Source organism: Fundulus heteroclitus, chromosome 11 (assembly GCF_011125445.2).
Source record: "Fundulus heteroclitus isolate FHET01 chromosome 11, MU-UCD_Fhet_4.1, whole genome shotgun sequence".
NCBI classification, from domain to species: domain Eukaryota; kingdom Metazoa; phylum Chordata; class Actinopteri; order Cyprinodontiformes; family Fundulidae; genus Fundulus; species Fundulus heteroclitus.
In genome coordinates this window covers 1116272-1137856 of record NC_046371.1, presented here as the reverse complement: position 1 = coordinate 1137856, position 21585 = coordinate 1116272, and the positions used below count along the sequence as shown (strand labels likewise).

At 44.6% G+C, this 21585-nt stretch overlaps 2 protein-coding genes across 2 annotated transcripts; one reads left to right on the top strand and one right to left on the bottom strand.

Moving 5' to 3' along the window:
* Positions 1-4701: 4701 nt before the first annotated feature.
* nhp2 (NHP2 ribonucleoprotein homolog (yeast)) lies at positions 4702-6853 on the top strand. The gene is made up of 4 exons (XM_012856720.3): positions 4702-4985; positions 5086-5155; positions 5914-6019; positions 6422-6853. Exons 1-4 carry the CDS (start codon positions 4817-4819, stop codon positions 6545-6547), a joined length of 471 nt encoding a protein of 156 aa, XP_012712174.1. The 5' UTR covers positions 4702-4816; the 3' UTR covers positions 6548-6853.
* An 8362-nt stretch (positions 6854-15215) lies between these two features.
* Positions 15216-16873, bottom strand: foxi3a (forkhead box I3a). The gene is made up of 2 exons (XM_036143500.1): positions 16363-16873; positions 15216-16257 (listed from the first exon to the last, which is right to left on the bottom strand). Exons 1-2 carry the CDS (start codon positions 16871-16873, stop codon positions 15659-15661), a joined length of 1110 nt encoding a protein of 369 aa, XP_035999393.1. The 3' UTR covers positions 15216-15658.
* Between the last annotated feature and the right edge of the window lie 4712 nt (positions 16874-21585).

Genomic DNA, 21585 nt, shown 5'->3' with positions numbered 1-21585 from the left:
TTTTACCCGATGGTGCGCTGCGTGCGAGGGATAAACAGGGTGGAAATGCATAAATAAATACTGTAAAGGGCTCCTATACAGTGATCATAGGAGCTGACCGGTCTGAGATCAGCCTCCTGATGTTACAAGTTCTTTAAAATGAAAGCGCGCACCCAAATTACAAGTAACGTAATTTTGCGCACCTGAAAAAAGCGCACGGCAGAAGCGCATCGAAGCGCTGAGGCACAGAAATACGGTGCATGTAGTTAAAAAATGCAGAATTAATAAAAACAACTTATAACCAGACGTAGCGTTTTAAACTGCATCTGGTGAGCAGAACTGTTTTATGATCCAGAGTGCAGCCATGGCTGGTTCTCAATGAAGGCTTTATCTGGCAGCAGCTCTCTTCCCCCGCCCCCCTCCCCTCCTGCGTACGTAGTACAGGACCTTACCGGCACACTTTCAACCGCTGGTTAAAACTAAAATTATTCATAACTCTGATCGCTCTTCCTGCTGCTCTGTTAACATGAACTGCAGCAGGAATGATGACCACAAGCTGTGAAAGAAGCTGAAACATCTCAGCAGAAGGCGGAGTTTTTATCGTCCGCTGTCCAGATGGGCGTTGGAATTTTTATGCGTGAAAAATGCCATGTTTGCGTGTGACCGTGTGAAGTCAGTGACGGTCAATGCGTGATAGTTGAGAGCACTGATCTCCTTACCTGACTCCGCCAGATAGATTTGCTCCGCATATCCATCTGGAAACCTTCCGTTGAAGTAATTTTGGGAAGGGGCGAAAATACTGGTCAGCTGATTGGCCTATGTTGGTGATAGACGGGCCAAATGAACCAATCAGATTCGTCGTTGCTCTGTTACGAGCGACGACGAAAACACAACCACAAGCCAAGCTACTCTTGCTGCTGCAGGTAAAGGCTCGTTAGCTCAGCAGAGAAATACTCTGTAATTCCGATAAAACTTGCTCGATAGCCACGCTAACGCTAGTTTCATCGGCTGAAACCGCCATGTTCTTTAGACTGAACTGTCGCGCTTCTCGTTGCGTCACACCTCAACCCGCCTCAAAGCCAACGCTGATTGGACGTTCGTTTGGTGAACGGCTCCAAATTTTCTTTAACGGAGAGTATCCAGACTGATCTGCGAGTGAAACCTTGAAACCTCGCGAGATCAGGATGGTCTCACGAGGCTACTGATCTCCTATCTATCTATCTCTCTCCTAAACTCTCCAAACAACAAACTAACTGTCTCAAACTAAATAACCACTATCCAAACTCTGCTATCCAAACTATCAAAACTCTATCCACTCTCTCAACTGACCGCAACTCGCCTACAACAACCCACATTTTGAATGGAGCCTGTGGGGTTTCTAAAAGCTGTCGAAGCCGCGCCAACATCTGAGCCACTTCCCGAAGCAGTCACGTGGTACAGCCGGACAGCGAGGCTTCGGACGTCATCGTTTTCGGCTCCTCCCCTAAATGAAGCAAGCCTCGATACGCGCTTCACGGAAACGCCCCCTCCATTACTCGACACACGCCTCGAAGCCTCGGCACATAACGTAACATCACTACAGTGTGTTTACTGCCTGTAAGGTGGACGAAATAAACGCGCCAAGGTCTCCCCACAACTAAGAGCCCTGTGTCCAGTTCCTCTTCTGCACGGAACACATCCCACCTTCACCCAAAAGAAAACACAACGCAGAGTCCATAGGGTGTCTTCTACCAGCTGCAGGTTTAAAGAGGGAAAGCCTGGGTTACATATATATATATATATATATATATATATATATATATATATATATATATATATATATATATATATATATATATATATATATATATATCTGTGTGTGTGTGTGTGTGTGTGTATTTATTGCAGCACAGGAATGAGGCATCTTCTCTGATCCACGTTCACAATAACAGAACTTAACTTTTTTCTGCCACATACAATATGGCGGTGACGTTGACGTGCGAACCTGCGCCCTATGACGCGTCTACGTATATGATGTCTGTGAATCCATAGACATTATGTATGGACCCACCCAAGACGGCGCCGCCATCTTGGATGGGTCTCTCCTGCCCTAGGCTGGCATAGGAGACAACGAGAGTAAACGCTGAGGGAACAAATTTACGTTTACATTTTTCTGCAGTTTACGGTTACAATAACCAGCGATAACCAGTGAAAGCAGATCACAGGGTGCAGATCACTATTTTGGGCTGAAATTGGTTCTGAAGATGAGTTTTTATTTGATGAGAACAATGCAGAAACCCAACAGATGGACCATAATGTTATGCTTATTAATTTGTTTGATATTTCTGCTTTAATATATATCGGTTCTGGTTATTATTAGTAGTAGTAGTAGTAGTATTAGGAAACGTCTACTTTTATTCATTTAAATGATTTGTTACTCCTGTCATCTCTGTTCAAGTTGTTGTGGTTCTGGTTCTGGTTCTGGTTAGAACCTCTGTGTTTTCTGTTCTGTGGTCAGGGCAGACCGGTTGTGCTCCACCTTCTGCCTTCCCTGTGTCTGGCGTCAGATTATCACAGAGATGGAAACTGTGTGACGTCATCGGAAGTGGCTCAATACGTCTCTTTTATCAGGTTCAATATGCTCCAATAATTTAAGGTCTTTATGTTTCTTGTGCTCTCGTGTGTTCTTATATATATTCAGCTTCCTCCTCTGGTTTTATTTATTTTACTCAGTTTCTGATTTTAACTGAAATCTTGAACCATGTGTGGCCCACATATGGCCCACATGTTCACATGTTCACCAGACTCTGATAGGGACAGAAGAAAAAATCATTGTTACAGTTTGAAGTGCAACCATGCCATGTTCATTGGTCATCTAGCTAATAGCTAATTAGCAGAGCGGGTCCCTAAGACAACACAAACACAAACAGTAAAATAAATGAAAAATCCACAGAACATGTAATACAGGCTATATACAAAAGTTGCTCTAATCTTCAGGTTTTAGTGGATTTGGATTGTTTTACTTTGTTGTTGAACTGTTTTAGGTCTGTGAGGGTTTTTAATGGGGCTGTTCCAGATCTGAGGCCCTTTAAACTGTGAATGAGTTCTGTGCAGATGTGGTTCTGGGTTTGGCTGTTCTGCAGCCACCGCTGCTACTGACACATCAGGTTCTATATGTTTGTATCGTGTTGTATACAATTTCCGGAGCAAAGTTATTAACACATTTACAGACTAATTTTAAGAAAGAATATTTTATTCAAATTCTCAAAACCTGAAAAAATGTGCTTTTCTTAAATTCTGCAGGAGTGTTACGGGCTTTTGAAGCTTGCTTATAAAGAAAAACTACACTTTGCATTGCTGACTGGTTAGTCTGAGTCCAGATAGTGATACAGTTTGAGAAATGGGATAAAATCATAGCATAAAAGTATATTTTAGTAGCATTTAATGATAGACAGAATCGTATTAGGCGGAAACAATTCAAATTAGTCCTGATAGTTTTTGTTACTTTATTTATATGGGCATCAAATCTTTGAATCCAAAACTACTCCCAAATAATTGAAATTCTCAACTTTATAAATTGGCTCATGATTAATTTGAATGTGGAAGTTTTCTGTAGCTCATTAGGAGGACCAGCTCTGTCCTGGGATGCTTCATGGATCCTGTGCAGGTGGAGGGAGACAGAAGGACTGTAAGAAAAGTCACAACAAACATGATATATATTTAAATCATACAAATTGTTGCACAGGTCCTGATCCAACCATTAACTGTTCTAAGATGCCGAGATAACTGTCTACATCTTGCTTGTTGCATAGGATCTGACTCAGCCATTCATTTTTTACACTGTACTCAGATGTTAAGGTAACCTGCACACATCTTAGCTGGGATGCTGCTGGACTATGATACATAGTGCATATTGTATAAGCTTTGTACGTTACGGAAATTACACGTATGTAACTATTGCATATTCTATTACCGTGTGTTACGTCTATAGGCTGGAGTCATTTTTACACTATCAAATAACTTTATTTATTTACCCTTATATTCAGTTAGTTATTCAGTTATTCAAGTTTACTTTTATTTCCTTGTATTCTTTTTTCTTTTCTCTTCACTAAAAAGTGTGAGTTGGCCACAGCCGCACCCGACTTTCCCCTTTCAGAGACATTAAAGGAATTCTCATCATATCTTATCTTAAACAGATGAAATTGTCACAATGATAAAATATTATTGTTGTTCCTCAGAACGTAAACAGGATGTTGTCTTCTTCCTTTTTCTCCTGGACCCTCGATATCATTTAAAATCGTAAGATAAAATTAAGACAATGGAATAAAAAAGTAATGTTTTATTGTAAAATCTTAAATAGAAGCAACATTAGTCGTCAAACTAAAAGGATTCTGGTAAATGTGAGGTTTTCAGTTTTTTTATATTTTTTTTCTTGCAGCCATCATCAGTCATAATATAATATAATATAATATAATATAATATAATATAATATAATATAATATAGTATAGTATAATATAATTAATATAATATAGTATAATGTAATATAATTAATATAATATAATTAATATAATATGATATAATTAATATAATATAGTATAATATAATATAATATAATATAATATAATATAATATAATATAATAGGGTCAGAAAATGGATGGATGGATAATATAATAAGCTTTTCCTTTCCTTTTTCTTTGGTGCAGTTCCCTGTCGGGCCGCCAGGGGCGCTGTTGTTCTGCTGTTTTCCACTCGGTGAAGAAGAAGAAAGCGAACCACGTGTGTCCGCCTGGTGGAGGTGAATGTTGTGAGTGTGTGAGATCAGAAATCAGCGGCAGGTTCTCGGTTCTCCGGTAGAAATGACTAAAGTGAAGAAGGAGAAGATTACCGAGGAAGGAGCGGAACCGGCGGCGGAGTCCGGCGGAACCGAGCGGAGCTATGCGGAGCTGATCGCTCACCTCAACCCCATCGCTCAGCCGCTGGCCTCCAGGAAGCTCAGCAAGAAGCTCTACAAGTGCGTTAAAAAAGGTACAGACGCTGGGGGGGGGGGCGGTTCTGATCCATTTGTTCTGCTGATCCTGTGGTGGTTCGGTACCGGAAGTTACAGCCGCTGTTTGTGTGTTTGCAGCCGCTAAGGTGAAGAACATCCGGAGGGGAGTGAAGGAGGTGCAGAAGTTCATCAACAAGGGGGAGAAAGGGTGAGTTATCTGGACCAGAACCCGGTTCTGTTCTGTTGTTAAGCTTAAGACAAAGGTGGGCCGAGGAAAAAAGGTTCTGTTGGCGACCAGAACCAACCTGGGTCAGAAAGTAGTCCCACCCTTGATTAATCAAGATTGTATCTGGGATCAACCACATCCCGGACCGAACCCGGACCGAACCTGGGCCAGACTGCTGCTGGTTCTGTAGAACCCAGAGCTCGCCAGAACAGAACCAGTCTGGCTACAGGAAGCAGGTCCAACAATGTTTAAAAACTCATTAACAGTGAGGGTGGAGAACCTTCCCGGGTGAACCCGACCCACCAGAATCACTCCAGAACCAGCAGAACATCTGAGGCTCTGCGGGCCTCATTGCCTCAGCTAAGGGCAGAACACAAAGACTTCTGGGAAAATGTTCTGAGTACTGAAGGCTGTGTCCCGATTCGTCTGGAGCGAAACGATCATTTCAGAACCAGAACCGTATAGTGGTGGTAGTGAGGTTCTGATGGAGGGGGAGGTCCAAACTTTCCAGGTTTGGTTTAAAATAACAGAAAACAGGTGAAACCGGGTCCGACTTTTACAGAACTTCATTAAAGACAGGAACGGATCTGGTTCTGCTCCAGATGTTCTGGCAGATCAGTTCTGCAGCTGTAGCGCTACGATCCAAATGTTACGTGTTCTTTATGGCGTGAAACAGAAGTTCCGTTACCCATGATGCCGTGGGGCACGCAGGTTGTAGTGACGCGTCTCTCCTCCCGCAGCATCGTGGTGATGGCCGGCGACACGCTGCCCATCGACGTCTACTGCCACCTGCCCATCATGTGCGAGGACCGGAACCTGCCCTACGCCTACATCCCGTCCAAAGTGGTGAGTGGGCCGACCGGCGCTGGAAGAACCCGACCAGAACCGCCCGGCTCGGGTTCTTCCCCCAAACGCTGAGCTTTTATTTTGAAATCCCTGATTTATTCTGCTTTTTATTGTGATTTTTGACTCATTTATAAATATGTTGTTTACGTTAATCAGACTTATTTTTACATTAATAGCTTTATTTTAGGCTTTTAATGTGAAAGGTCAGACATTTTATGATCTAAAATCTTTGTGAAAAAATTTTAATAGACTTGAGTTTTACTCTTATTTTGAAATGTATGTAAACAGTTTTATTTGCTGCTCTTATTGTGAAATGTTTTTATTTTGGGTTTTGGTTTTATTCGTGTGTTTCATTGTGAAATGCTCTTGGTTTCTGACTCTTATTTTGAAATTTCCCGGCAGGATCTGGGCTCGTCTGCCGGCTCCAAGCGGCCGACCTGCGTGATTCTGATCAAACCTCATGAGGACTACCAGGACGCCTACGACGAATGTTTGGACGAGGTGTCCTGCCTGCCCAAACCGCTGTGAGACGCAGCCAATCAGGAGGCAGCGCTGGCCTCGTTCTCCCAGAATCCTCCTGTTCCTCTGCGGCCGCGGACCCGGCTAAACGGGTCAGGCATGTTTAGCTGCTGTTAGCCCCTGTTTCCAGTGTTTGTGCTAAGCTAAGCTAACATGCTGCCCCCTGCTGGACACAGGAAGTGACATCACTGCTTAGTTTATAGACCCGGTTATTGATCCACGAGCAGCTGAAGCTCTGCTGGACTTTCTGTTTGTGTTTATTTTTTTTTTCAGATGTTTGACAACATTTAAAGTCTTTTTGTATTTTATTAAAAATGTTAAACGGATTGGATTTGTTTGGATTTGTTTGTTTGAATGAAGCTTTATTTATAAGGTGGTTCTGAAAGAAACGCTGCAGAACCCTGCTGGTTCTGGTGTCACTTGTTCAGAAGTCTGTGTCTGACATGAAACGGAGAACAGCGGGTTCTCCAGAAAGCGGGTTTAATGAGACGAGTCGGGTTTTATCGCCTTGGTTCTGAAGCCAGAACTCGCTACGGTACCAGATGACTGGCCTCCAGGAACGGATCTCCAGGCTCGGTCACCGCTCCTGGTTGCATGTTTGCTGGTTGGTTCTGTCCTGGTGCTCCCACAGTTCTGAGGTCCGGGCCCGGCTCGGCTCCAGGAACAGGTTTGTTTGGGTTTAGGAAGCCGGTACCGATCAGAAGTTTTCTGCATGCTGATTTCAGAACCATGACAGAACCTCCGCCATGCCTTGCTGCTGCCTGCAGACTCCCTGTTGGTTCTGCAGAACTGTTCCTGATCAGAACCGCTTCAGGTCTTTGCTGGACCCGCCTCATTTCCTGCTGTTTTTTAAAGGTGCAGCTCTCTGGTTTAAACGTAACAAACGTCCAGCAGCAGAACAAAGCCCGGCTGCTGCAGACCGAAGAGGTCTTATTCTATAAAATCTGTGATTTTACTGATTGAGCTGCACAGCAGATGTAGGGAAGCTGACTGTGATCAGTCACTGGTTCACCTTTAAAGGTGTTTAGTTTAATAAATGCTGAACAATCTGCTCCAATAAGCCCAGTTTCAGCTCCAGGGAGCATCTTCCTGGAGGTACAATCCACTTTTCAGGCAGTTTCATGTCAGATCAGCTAAAGAATGCAGTCTGAGGCTAAGAGTCTTGCTCAGGAATGCAGAGTGGCAGTCTGGGATTCAAACCTAGAACTCTGCTCTCTGACTACTCTCCCATCATGTTTCCAGCCGCGGAGCTTTGAGCAAACTTCAGCAGCTGGGTTCTGGGTTCCTGTAGGAACCGATAGAGATGCATGAACATGTTGGACCTTCAAGCTGAGTTATTGCTGCAGTTACGGCTGTTGGCCACAGGAGGGCAGCAGAGCTCAGTTTAACCCGCGCTGCAGATTTAACAATAATTACAGCTGCGATGCGATTTAACATCTGCCTCTAAAATAAATATTCATCTTTCTAAGATTTTATTTGGTTCATTGGTAAAAACACATTTTAAGCCTTTAATCTTAATCCAGTCATCAAAGAGGCTTTGCTCAAACTGATCATTGCTCATTAGTATTATAATGCATATGATAATGATAAAATATTCAGCTTTTATGGTAGTTTTCATATGTTTCATTTAATTTAGAAGTCAGAGGCGGCAAAATGTACGGTCAATATGTCACCATTTTTTAATATCAGTGTGTGCAATATTCATATTGCAGATAGCTGAAGCACAATAATTGTTGGCATATATATTCAAAGTGTCATTAACTTGCATTTTCATGCTAATGTGATATTTATCCAGCTGGACAGAGACTCAGCAGATGCCACCCTAAATGCTAAAGGTCCCAGAATGATGGAAGCACAGAGAAGATGGAGAAGAAAAGGGGCAGATATCGAACCTGATATCATTATAACATAAAATATAAAATCTTGCAGCCGTTTTTTTTAATTATTTTGCAGGAACCTTAAGATGCTTTCAGCTCAGAGGAGTATCTTCTCTTCATGTCTAAAGCAGTACTTTGAACAGCCACAGGACCAAAGTGCAACACAATCATAAAAAATACAATTGATCAATCATAAAACAATAAGCAAAATAGTGTAAAATTAATAATAAAGTTAAGGAAAGTAAAATGCAGCAAAACCAACATCTCAGATTAGCTTTTCATGTTCTGAAAAGCTAATCATCCATAAAATGTATTCATTAAATTAGTAATAACTTTATCTTATGATTGGTCTCCATCACTTTAGGATTTTTATTTTTAAATAGCATTCCTATATTTTTTGTTCTTGATCATTTTTTATTTTTATAAAGTAAATTAGCCGAAACTTCTTCATCCGGCTGGTTCTGGTTCTGAGACTCCCAGGCGTCTGGGTTCAACCATCAGAGCAGAAAGATGAGAAGAAGTTCTGCTGCGGCGCCCCCTGAAGGGAGCAGGTGGAACTGTTCTCTCAGGAGAACATGAAGATGGAACAGGAACGTTCTGACCTTCTGATCTTCCCAACATCTCAAACCAACGGGACATCTTCATGTTTTCATTCGTGCATCTTTAATAACCTGTAAATCTGTCTGGTTGTGTTTCTCACTATGTTTGAGCAAGCACATGGCGACAGTGGAAAGGAAAACCTGCCTTCCAACAGGAGGAAACCTCCATTAGAGTAAACTGACCCACACATTTCTAACCTCCACCTGCCTTAGAAGGAGCCTCCTGATTGGTTCCTGAACCACACCTGACCGTCGGCGCATCAGGAGAACACTAAGTACGCCAGCCGCTGGGTCCACGGTGTCAGAACCTTTGGTCCGTTTGCTGTTCTGGAGACACAGGTGTGAGTTGACACGACGTCAGCAATGACCTTTCCACCCAGAACCTCCTCAGCAGAACCTCCTCAGAACTCCACCAATGGGAACATCTCTGCAGAGCGGTACCACTGACCGGGTCTTCTAGTGCTGCGTCTGGTTAACTGTTTATATTTAACAGGATTTAAAGGTTTCATCCGTTCCTTGTCGTTCTCGGACCTTTTAAGAAGCAGGTTCTGTGAAGCCAGAACCAGGTCTGAGGTCACGGTGGAACCCGGTAGAAACAAAGTGGCCCTCAGCAGAACAACAGAACCACTTGAGGGTTAAGAGCTCGTTGAAAAGCTTCAGCCTGCAGACGCTCTGTTATCCGTTCCTCTGAGAGTCTCCTCTACTTATTTGATCTTTCCTCTGACACCTGCCGCCCTGAACGCTGACCCTCAGGGTCCTGGTGTCCGTTTGGCCCCTGGACCTGCGTCCCCTGGTGGGGGGGGGGGGTTCTGGTGAACCAGCTGATTCCGGGTCAGTCTTTGAACTGTTGCAGCAGCTGCAGGTCCCCCCCCGCACCCCCTCCTCCTGCAGACCTGCTCAGGCTCGTCGACCCGATCCGTCTCCTCTCTGGTGTTTATAAACCCCCATCATCATCACCATCATCATCATCATCATCCCGCCCGGGGCAGCAGGAACTTTCCATGGCAGGACCCGGCCCGTCTGTCAGCAGCAGCTCGTTAAGTTTATTCAGGCGTTCAGTCGGTTCTTCATAACGGCTTTACGGGTTTTCTGGAGGCTGTGGGGGTTCTGTGGCTTCTCTCCAGGAGTTTCCCCAAAGTAGTCGTGATGAGGAGGTTCTGAAGAGGTTCTGAAGAGGTTCTGAAGAGGCAGAAGGAACCTCACAGCTGCTGCTGGAGATTTCTGGGTGTCTCCTGGGGACAGAACGTAGGGTTCTGAAGGGGTTCTGGCCTTCAGGTGGATTCCAGGGTCCATTTTTAGTATTGAAGGGAACCGGGGCGGGCTTAGTCCTCACGTCTGGGCCTGAGGTTCTGTTGGTGTTCTGGTTCTGATCTCCAGCGGTCAGAAGTGGGTTACACCACACCGTCACACCATCACAGAACCGGGAAAATATGTTGGGTTCTAAATGCTTTTAATTAATGGGTCCAGAAGGGACGGGCTGATGGTTCTGCCAGCTGCTGCGTCCGTTCTTTACGGGCCGCTTCACAGGATGAACATCTTTAGATAAACGAATAAACCTTTGGTTCCTGAGGGCCTCGGGTCAGAACCGGGTCAGAACCGGGTCAGAATGGGTCAGAACACGGCTCCGGTACGGCTGTGTTTGGATCAATGCGAGAGGAACTATTATTATTTTAAAATCTATCGTTATAAACCTGTAACCCCTGCAGTGTGAGGGGTGAGCTCAGGTGCCGGGGGTGTCGCCTTGCCAACCGCCAGGTAGAGCAGCTCATTTGCATACCACCCCCCCCCCCCCCCCCCCGACTCCCGCTGACTGACGGCGCCTCCAGGAGGGATCCTGATGACACGCCTCAGTCCGTTATGTCTGGGTTCAGTCAGCTGCTGTAAAAAACCCAAACAGAACCATCATCTGCTCCATTGTGAGTTTATGAGACGTATTCACACCTTAAAGCCGCCTGGTGGTTGGTTAAACCGGACAGAACCGCTCGGTTCTGAACCAGGCTGGACGGGTCGTTACTGGATCTGTTGGACTTTACTTTGACTGGTTTAGATCGAATTAGAGGAAAATATTTAATCCAGAAAGTCCTGTCTGCAGTCGGAGACATTAGAGGAGACCAGAAATGATTCTAGACCTAAATGTTCTAGATCTAAAGGTTCTGCTGTAGTTCACTGAAACCTCGTTAGATCAAGCTACAAGTAAAGCTGTGAGCGCTGCAGTGACCTCCAGCGGAACATGGTGGTGGTGGTGTCATGCTGAGGGGTTCCTTCCCATCCTGGCTAGAGGGGAGGAGGTATTATGGGATGGATCAGAGCAGATTCATGGGTTAGATCGGCCTAGTCAAAGTCCAGACCTGTGTCTGTGTTGAAGCAGACGCAGCTAAATGTTACAGAACAGAACTGGAGATACACTGCAAAAACAGAACTAAAAATAAATCCAATTTTCTTAAAATTAGTGTATTTGTCCTTGATTTGAGCAGGTAAATAATATTATCTGCCAATGGAATGAGTATTTTGACCCCTAAAATAAGATAAATAGATATTCTGCCCTCTAAATAAGATGATGGAGATGAGTTGTTCCTACTTTAAGTGCAAAAATCTCATTTCATTGGCAAATTATCTTATTTACCTGCTCAAATCAAGGACAAATGCACTAATTTCAAGAAAATGAGTAATTTTTAGTTTTGTTTTTGCCGTCGCTCTGGTTCGTATGGATCGTCCAGGTGAGCTCCTGCAGCTCCAGGTGAGCTCCTGCAGCTTCAGGTGAGCTCCTGCAGCTCCAGGTGAGCTCCTGCAGCTCCGTCTCCACCTCCCACCGTCTCATCAGACTCTTCGGCGGGGGTCGGGCGGCTCGCGGCGGTAAACACACGGCACACTCTGCTCCTGGCTAACGATGAAGACTATCTGATCCTGGAACGACTGCTGGCTGCCGCGTGTCTGATGACGTGTTGGGTGTCAACAGACGCCACACTTACGAGATTTTATCTCGCCGCTCCGCCGTTTACAGAGCGCAGCTTGAAGACGACTCTAATCCTGGTTTGGATCAGCAGTTCTCTGATTCTTCTCCTTAACTTCAGTTCATTTTTTCATAATTCTTTCATTTTTCATCATCCCTGCTAGTTCAGGCAGTTTTTCGTCAAGAAGATCAACAAAGTTCAGTTTTAATGAAGCTGTTTGGTTCCAGTCTGAGAAGAGAGAACATGGCAGAACAGACGGAGGTCGCTGAAGGTCCAATTGTGGCCCTCAGGCTTTATTTTGTCCCTTTAGGATCTAATTTGGGTAAAAACTAAACTGAGCCTCCAGTTTGTGACTGAGCGTCTGCGGTTCCTCCTGAAGAAGGCAGGAGGCCTCAGGAGACTAAGTTTCATCTGCAGAAGGTCAGATCTTCCTCCATGCTGGAGTGGACCATCTCCTCCCGTCACAGGAGATAGAAAAACCCTGAATTCAGTCATAAAATCACCGCTTCAGTTTTATTCTTTAATCTGTCCTCAGATTCAATCAGAAATTATTTTAAACTGAATCTTCAAACTGACCTGAGATCTGTTCTCATTAAAGCATTACGCCTGCTGATGAAGAGGATCTGTGACCTTCTTCATCACCTGCTGAGTCTCAGAAACACCAGAGCTGCTGTTTGCTCTCCTACGTTGGTGTTGGTGCTGCATTTAATGCTCTTCCTGCTCTGACTAGTGCGCGTCTATTAGGGTCTAAGGTGTGGAATTCACAGTGTTGCTGTCAGATATGCTACCTTTGCATGAACGCCACCGGCTCTTAGTTTGTGTAATTTCTTTTTTTAAGGATCCATTTACTGAAGAAACGTTCTGATTTCAATGCGCTGTCAGAGGTCTGGTAGTTAGAACCTGAATTCCTTTCAGTTTCAAGCAGCCAGCATACCGAGGTGGGGTAATCTTCCTCAGCGCAGACAGAACACTGGCATAGTGTAGTAATTGAATGATGTCACTGTTAAATCATTAATGTGGTATTCAAGTCACAGTTACATTGGTTTAGTAGCAGTATAGCACATGCTTTATTTACCTTTGAGCAGAAACCAGGACCAGTTGTCGTAAATAATATAAATCTAGTTCTTTCGGAGAACTCTTCATAACAGCAGCTACTGCAGATGAGATCAAATAATAGGATTCATTATTAATGAATCAATCATTCATTCATTCCAATCATCATGCAGAGTCTGTTCATAAAAAGCTGCATAGAGAATTAATTAATGCTTTCAGAAAATATTTCCTGTTTCACCATTTTGTACTATTTTATGTTATACATTTATATATTGAGCTAGAACAAGAGAAAACAAATGTTTTTTTTATTTTACCACTTTAATGTACAACGTCAAATCCATATGTATATAAGTCACCTTGAATGTACATAAGTCATCTTAAATCTCTGCTTTATTTCCTTTTTTATTTATATTTTTTGATCCATTGTATATATGTGGACACTAGGTATATACATCATGCACCTTTTCCTTCATTTGATTATTGAGCCGATGTGAAACGTGAATTTCTCCACTGTGAGATCATTAAAGTCTATCTTATCTTTTGTATAAAACTATTCTCTGTCAGGTGTTTATTCAGCCTTTAATGACGGTCAGCACCGGTCCAGACAGACGGGCCAGTTCTGAACACCCTTTGTCTTAATTTGGCTTAGAAACATACAGTCAGGCATTGGAAAGTCATTTTAATTCAGCGTTTATGTTTTTTTTTTATTGGCACGGTCTAATATTATAATCTTTAACATTTACTGTGAGCAGGAGCAGCAGTGCAGCTGGTTGCTCTGTTGCCTTGCAGTAAGAACCGGGTTCAGCCTGGTTTCTCTGCATGTTCTCCCTGTGCATGCGTGGGTTCTCCCCGGGTACTCCAGCCTCCTCCCACAGTCCTAAAACAAGACTGTTAGGTTAATTAGTGACTTTAAATTGCCCATAGATGTGATTGTGTACATTGTCTGTCCTGTGTGTAGAAAATAGTCAGATGGATCTAAGCAGAAAAAACATCGTCATAATTAACAGAGCAACAGATCCGCCGTAGATGAGCCAGAGAAGCGTCTGACTGATGCCTTCCTGACGAAAAACAGAGAAAATGATTTAAGCTGAGACGGCTGAATCAAGCAGAGCAGCAGCTGGTGGATAAATAACAGAGTTAAATAAAACTCTTAGACAATAACCTCAGACATTAAAGTCTGGTGTAACATGAAAAAGAAGAATAGAGGAAACTGACTGGGAAATTTAGTGTAGAGTAAAGAAAATAACTTATTCAGCTGACCGGAGAGAGTGGTACAGATGGTCATCGTATTTTAGAGCGTTCTCTTGTTCTTTTGTGTTTTCTTGTATATAAAGAGAAATCTGAGCATGAGGAGAAGCCGTCGTGGTTTACTGGGTTATTCTGATGTCTGACGGTGAAACAGAAATTTGGGAAACATCCATATTTATTATGCATTTATTTACACCAGGGTGTCCAAACCTTTTGGCTGAAATTATGAAGTCAAAGGTACTTGAGGCCAAAAAATGAATAGAATGTTATTTAAATATCCAAAAAACAATGTTGTGATCTTTCTAACCTGCTCACCATGTTCTGTACACGTTAAACTAGAGCCTATCTGCAGGGCAGCTCTACAAAATATTATCATTTTAATTAAACTACTTGGATTTTTTTTATAGGAAATATTTGTGTAAAGCGTTTTAGCTCATTTGTGGTAAAACATGATCATCCACTTTGCAAATAATTTTGGGCTCGATTGAAAAAAGATTTTGGTCGGTTTCTGTGAAAACACTTCTTGTATTTAAACAATTATAATAATTAAATTCAAAGAACATTTTAATGCACCAAGGTCAACCTTTGAGTAAAAGTCATCTGTGATCCTGTCAATTATGAAATAAGGTAAAAAGTTAAAAGCTTTGTGTTCTGCCTAACATTTTTAATTGTAGGATCTTAACTTTTCTGTAATTTATTTTATTAAAAAAAACAGTTTCCATCAGCATCAGCCATCTGTGCGTTCTTGAAACGTTGTCTGGGGGCCACAGATGCAGCACAGGATTTAATTAATTTACTGCCGCTAACGCATCAAAACGTGATCAATATTACTGCAATATGATAAAAACAACAATAAGACCAGATAACTAAAGTTACCAGCCTTACTGAAGAATTCATTGAGAACAAAACTGAACATTTTCCAGCATTTTATTGTTTTATTGTACCTTTATTTACTGATAAAAATCAAACATCTCCAGGCAGATTGAAACTGGAGCTGCCTGCAGTACAAACGCTCTGCTGTAGCCCAGGTTAGACAGTTTATAGATACACTAACAGAGTATATGCGTGTTCATATGCACAAATACAGAAATATTACGTTACATGTCTGCAAAAACTGTCAAAGCAAAGAAAGTCCACTTTCTGTCGGTTTTGTGGTTCTGATGCTCCATCGATGATCTCCAGGTTCTCCTGGTTTATTTTATTTGACTGTTTAGGTCATAAACTTAATAGAGTTCTTTTTGTTTTCTCTGTTCTGAATATTTGGTAAAAAAGCAAAAAGTTCTTCATTTGTTTTCCTGTTTTTACACCAAAATTAATTTCAGATTGACATTTTCCAAAAGTTCAGGCTTAATTAACTCTGAATGCATAAATAAGAAAAGCTCCTCGTCTCCTTCACTGCTGGAGGAGCAGCGAGTCGAGCGCCCGAACCTCGCTGAGGAACCCGGAGAACCCGGCTTCTGGACCGGGTTCTGGACCGGGTTCTGGACCGGGTTCTGGACCGGGCAGCTCCCCGTAGAACGCTGCAGAGGAGGCCTGGTGGTCGGCCAGGGAGGAGGTGGGAGGAGGAGTCCACTGAGAGGAGGGGAAGAGAGGAGGAGGGGAGGAGGAGCTGCCTGCGTCCCACTCAGGCACCACAGCGCCGGGCGAGAAGGAGGCGTAGTATCCCTGAGGAAGAGGAGGGGGAGGAAGAGGAGGGGAGGCGTGCTCAGGAACCAGGATGTTGGACGAGGAGCAGGAGGAGGAACCGCTCTGAGGAGGAGGAGGGAGGGAGTCCAGGAAGCTGCTGCAGTGCATGCTGGGACGTTTAGAGCTGGGCTCCAACAACGATGATGATGATGATGATGATGATGATGATGATGATGATGATGATGATGATGATGATGATGGTTTCCTGTCGGTGGCATCAGACTTCCTCTTCCTCCTCCGCCGGAAGTTTCCGTTGTCGAACATCTTCTCACAGTTTGGGTCCAGAGTCCAGTAGTTCCCCTTGCCTGTAGGGAGGAGAAGGAGGAGGAGGAAGAGGAGGAAGAGGAGGAGGAAGGTCAGAGGAAGTGATGTCATTGGGCGCCAGCCGGCGGCAGGTGAGGGAGGCTTACCTGGGTCGGCGTCGTCCCGGGGAACCTTCAGGAAGCTGTCGTTGAGCGACAGGTTGTGGCGGATGGAGTTCTGCCAGCCGGCCTTGCTGCGGCTGTAGAAGGGGAAATGGTCGGAGACGTAGCGGTAGATCTGGCTCAGCGTCAGCCTCTGATTGGGCGAGCTCCGGATCGCCATGGCGATCAGGGCCGAGTAGGAGTAGGGAGGCCGGACCAGGCTCAGCAGGTCGTCCGAGGAGAACCAGGAGCCCCCCAGGGGGCTCAGGAGGTGAGGGAAGAAGGCTGGGAGCGCTGTGGGGCCCCCGGAGACCGGGGGGCCTCCGGGGGCCCCGGGCCCCGGGTCCTGTCTGCTGTGGGAGCACGGCGGGAGCCATGGAGACGGGCCGGACTCAGGAGGAGGACTGTAGAGGCTGAAGTCGGAGCCGTCCAGGCCCAGCGAGGGCAGCTCCTGCTGGGGGAGGCAGCGTGTGTGGAGAGAGGAGCTCAGAGCCTGATGCAGGAGGAAGGAGGCCATGGTAGCTGTACACCTGCTGCTCACCTGAGCCTCTTATAGCCCGTAGCTCCTCCCACAGGGCGGCTGATTGGCTGCTGGGACGGGCCGCGCAGGCCGTGGTGGATTTGAATAAGAACAGGTAGCATTCCTGCCCCGGGCGGTTCAGACCCGGAGGATCCGGTGAGGAGGTGTGTCAGCAGGTTGAGACGTTACCGACTGCAGAGCCGGCGCCGCAGCCTGCAGAGGAACCCAGACCCACACCGCCGGTCCCTGCTGGGCCCCCACTCAGAACCGGGTCGGTACCGGGTCTGTTTCTGGCACTGTCACCTCAGATCTGCTGCTTTACTAAACTAAAGTCGACTTTTCAGGGTCTCAATATTTCTGCAGGTTTATCAGCAACATGAAACATGTTGTACCACTTTTCTACTGAATGACTAATATGTTGAACATTTTCGTCATTTGAGCCACAGATAAAATGAAGGTAGTTAAAGAAATAAAATGGAAATAAATAATAACAGAAAACTGAACCATATGAGACATGTTGTCCCAGTTTTCTGCTCACAGTTTGATGTTTTCCATCATTAAACAAAACTAAAGTCTGACGTTGCTGAGTGTTGAAGTTTCTTCTTCCATGAGATCCGGGACAGACTCAGATGTTCAGGTCCAGAGAACTTTGATGAATCCGATCCGGCAAATTCCAGTTATTCCTTCGTTGTAAAGTTCCCCTTCCTTCTCCCGACCCTTACAGCCGGTCCGGCATCGAGTTATTTTAGTTCACATCTTTAGGCGTCCAACAGGACCAGAGCGTCATATTTCTGGCCTCTAAACTCTCTGACTTAGTGTTTTTGATTGATTGTCCGTCACTGTCTGATTGAGCTGGTGAGGTCCAGGAACCAAACACAGACAGGATGAAGGCAGAGCCGAGATAAAACGTGATTTTTAACAAGTTTTACAGGGACCAGCGGGTCGGTGGGAGTAACAGGTGAAGCGCTCAGAGACGGACGGAGACCCTGGAGGAAATCTGAGAAAATTAGGTACATGTGTGAGAAGATCTGAGGGAAACTAAACACAAATGTAAAAACAAAGGGAATGTAATTTACTTTAACACAAAACAAAAAACTATTTAAAGAAATGCAAAACCCAAACTTTCTGCAGAACCAGAGGACAGCTTGGTCTGCCTCAGCCGATCCACAACAAATACTAAAAACAGAACAGAAATATTTCAGCTATTCAACCATACAGACAGATTCAAACTTAATTACATCCATTCCTGTTGATCCTGGTAATAAAACCAGTTTATCCTCCAGGTTGGTGAGAAAGTTTCCTCTCTAAGGAAACCCAGCAGGTTGCATCAAGTCTCTCCAAGCAGCATTCACTCCTCCTGAAAGAGCGTAGAGCCACAGTGGACAGTCGTCTGCATTGTTGATGGCTTTGCAGCAATCCCTCATACTGAGCATGCATGAAGCGACAGTGGAGAGGAAAACTCCCCTTTAACAGGGAGGAGAACCTCCAGCAGAACCAGAACCAGGCTCAGTGTGAACGCTCATCTGCCTCCACCCACTGGGGCTTAGAGAAGACAGAGCAGAGACACAGAAAGCTCAGAAGCTCACATTGACCCAGGAGTACTTTCTATGTTAGAGAAGACATAGCAGAGACACAGAAAGCTCAGAAGCTCACATTGACCCAGGAGTACTTTCTATGTTAGATGGTAATAGAGGATGATCTGCCTCCCCTGATGATGTCACAGCTAACAGAACGCCAGACCAGGTGTACCTTCTATGAAGAGAAAAATGACAGACAACAAAAAGTTAAAAGCTGAAATAACAACAAACAATGCAGATTGGAGAGCAGTAGGAGAACTCAGCAGAGTGAGAGAAATAGACCCTGATGTCCTCCAGCAGCCTAAGCCTATAGCAGCATAACTATAGAGGTAGCTCAGGGTAACATGAGCCACTCTGACTAGAAGCTTTGTCACAAAGGAAAGTTTTAAGATTAGTCTTAAAAGTAGACGGGGTGTCTGCCTCACGGACCAAAACTGGGAGTTGGTTCCACAGGAGAGGAGCCTGATAGCTAAAGGATCTGCCTCCCATTCTACTTTTAGAGACTCTAGGAACCACCAGCAGACCTGCAGTCTGAGAGCGAAGTGCTCTGTTAGGAACATACGGGGTAATCAGAGCTCTGATATATGATGGAGCTTGATTATTAAGGGCTTTATACGTTAGAAGGAGAATTTTAAATTCTATTCTTGATTTAACAGGAAGCCAATGAAGGGAAGCTAAAATTGGAGAAATATGATCCCTCTTGTTGATTTTCATCAGAACTCTTGCTGCAGCATTTTGGATCAGCTGAAGGCTTTGAACTGCATTTTGTGGACTTCCTGATAGTAAAGAATTACAATAGTCCAGCCTTGAAGTAACAAATGCATGGACTAGTTTTTCAGCATCACTCCTGGACAGAATGTTTCTAATTCTGGCGATATTCCTGAGGTGAAAAAAGGAAACTCTGGAAACCTGTTTAATATGGGACTTAAATGACATGTCTTGGTCAAAAATAACACCAAGGCTGCAGATCTTACTGTAAAATCTTGTTTTTGCATTAATGCTGTAATCACAGATGTAGAAATGAGCTTAGCCCATAGCAGGAGATACCCTCAGACTAGCTCTGGTTAACCCACAGTAAATATGATTGTTGGTTCATACTTTGATCTGCTTGCATTTTTCCCCCATATTAAATATTAAATCTGAGAAAATGGAGATTCCTCTTCGTTTAACTTTAACCGTTAGGTAAATGAAGTAAAGAACTCATGCTTCAGGTAGCTGGGTTATCAGACTGACGTGTTAATGTAGTTTAAACTGTTTAGTTTAGATCAATGCTCAGCATCCACTTTGCTTCCCACACTTTCAGTTGAGGGTTTTAATCCCTCAGGATTGCTGTTGCTGATGTTTGCGGGGATAGAAGTTAAAACCAGATCAGATTCAGTGACTTCCTGAGGATCTGGTTATCTGCAGCCATCAGACAGAACCAGCAGGAATCGGATTAGAACCCCAAACGGACTCTGATGCAGCAGAGGCTGGGAAACCACGCTGTCTGGCTTTATCTTCAGGTTTAACAGCTGAAACCATCCGTTAGTCTGAATCTGAAGAGAAACGAATCAAACGTTCAGATTCATTGATCAAATTTGATCAAACTGGACCTATTCCTGCTGCACAGAACTTTAGTCTGCAGCTGGTGCTAAAGAAATATAATCAAGCGTAGTTTTAATAATTTTTACACTCAATGTTTCTCAGGATTAACAGAGCAGTGTATACCTACAGCAACACGTGGTAAACGCTTCACTTCTATTTAACGTTCGTCTGGTTTTAAATCGCTGTAACAAGGTGAAAACATGCAGCAGGTTCTGACCTTTGATGACAAATAATCTTCAACTGGACTTCATGATTTATTTATGAAAACTTCTACCTGAAAATAATAACTTCTCTTTTTAAAAACATCACATATGATGGATGGATGGATGGATGGATGGATGGATGGATGGACGGAAGTACGGATGGACGGACGGACGGAAGGACGGATGGACGGAAGGACGGACGGACGGATGGATGGATGGATGATGGATGGATGGATGGATGGACGGAAGTACGGATGGATGGATGGATGGATGGATGGATGGATGGATGGATGGACGGAAGGACGGATGGATGGATGGACGGATGGACGGAAGGAAGGATGGATGGATGGATGGATGGATGGATGGATGGATGGATGGATGGATGGAAGGATGGATGGACGGAAGGACGGATGGATGGATGGATGGAAGGAAGGATGGATGGATGGACAGATGGACAGATGGACGGAAGGAAGGATGGACGGATGGATGGATGGACGGATGGAAGGATGGATGGATGGACGGATGGATGGATGGATGGATGGATGGATGGATGGATGGACGGATGGACGGATGGACGGACGGATGGACGAATTAGTCCCTGTGGGTGAAGAGTCCTCAACTAAACTTTTATCCAGCATAGGATCCAGACCCAACCGATCCAGAACCAGAACCTTGAGGTCGGGCCTTCCAGTTCTCATCATGCGGGCGCTGCGGTTCTGTGTGTTCTGGTTCTGTGTTTACCGGTTCTGTGTGTTCTGGTTCTGAGCCACAGAGGGGAACGTCCAGACATCCCAGCATGCTCTGGTGCTGCAGGCATGGTGAGCAGGAAGTCCTGCTGAGGAGATTTCAGGGTGAGGGTTCCTGGCAGCGGCCTGCAGAGAACATACTGACTGCTCAGAACTGCTCCGTACGACCCACTCATTCACAGCAGAACCGTCTCTCTGCAGCAACAGCTTCTTCTTCTTCTCTGTTCTTTGTTGGTCCGGTGAGGGTTCCTGCCAGCGGCCTGCAGCAGAGAGCGGAGCTGGGACCTGGAGACACACGTTGCTGAACTTCATGCCTTTAGTTTTCAGTTTCTGTTGGATCTGCGCTCAGCAGTGTGCAAACATTTCCAGTTTTTCTTTCTGCCGAGGTTAAAAGTGCTCCGTGTGCCGTAAGAGAGAAATGCTGCTGACCGCTGATGAATGTGCTGTCACTCTGTCATCGTGAGCATTCAGAGCGGATTTAGAGCTTATGGCTGTGACACGCGCTGCAGACGTCTCAGACATCATTTAATTCACCTTCATCAATCAGGGAGCGCGGCGGCTAACGAACTCTTTATCTGATCACTTCCTGGCAGCCATGC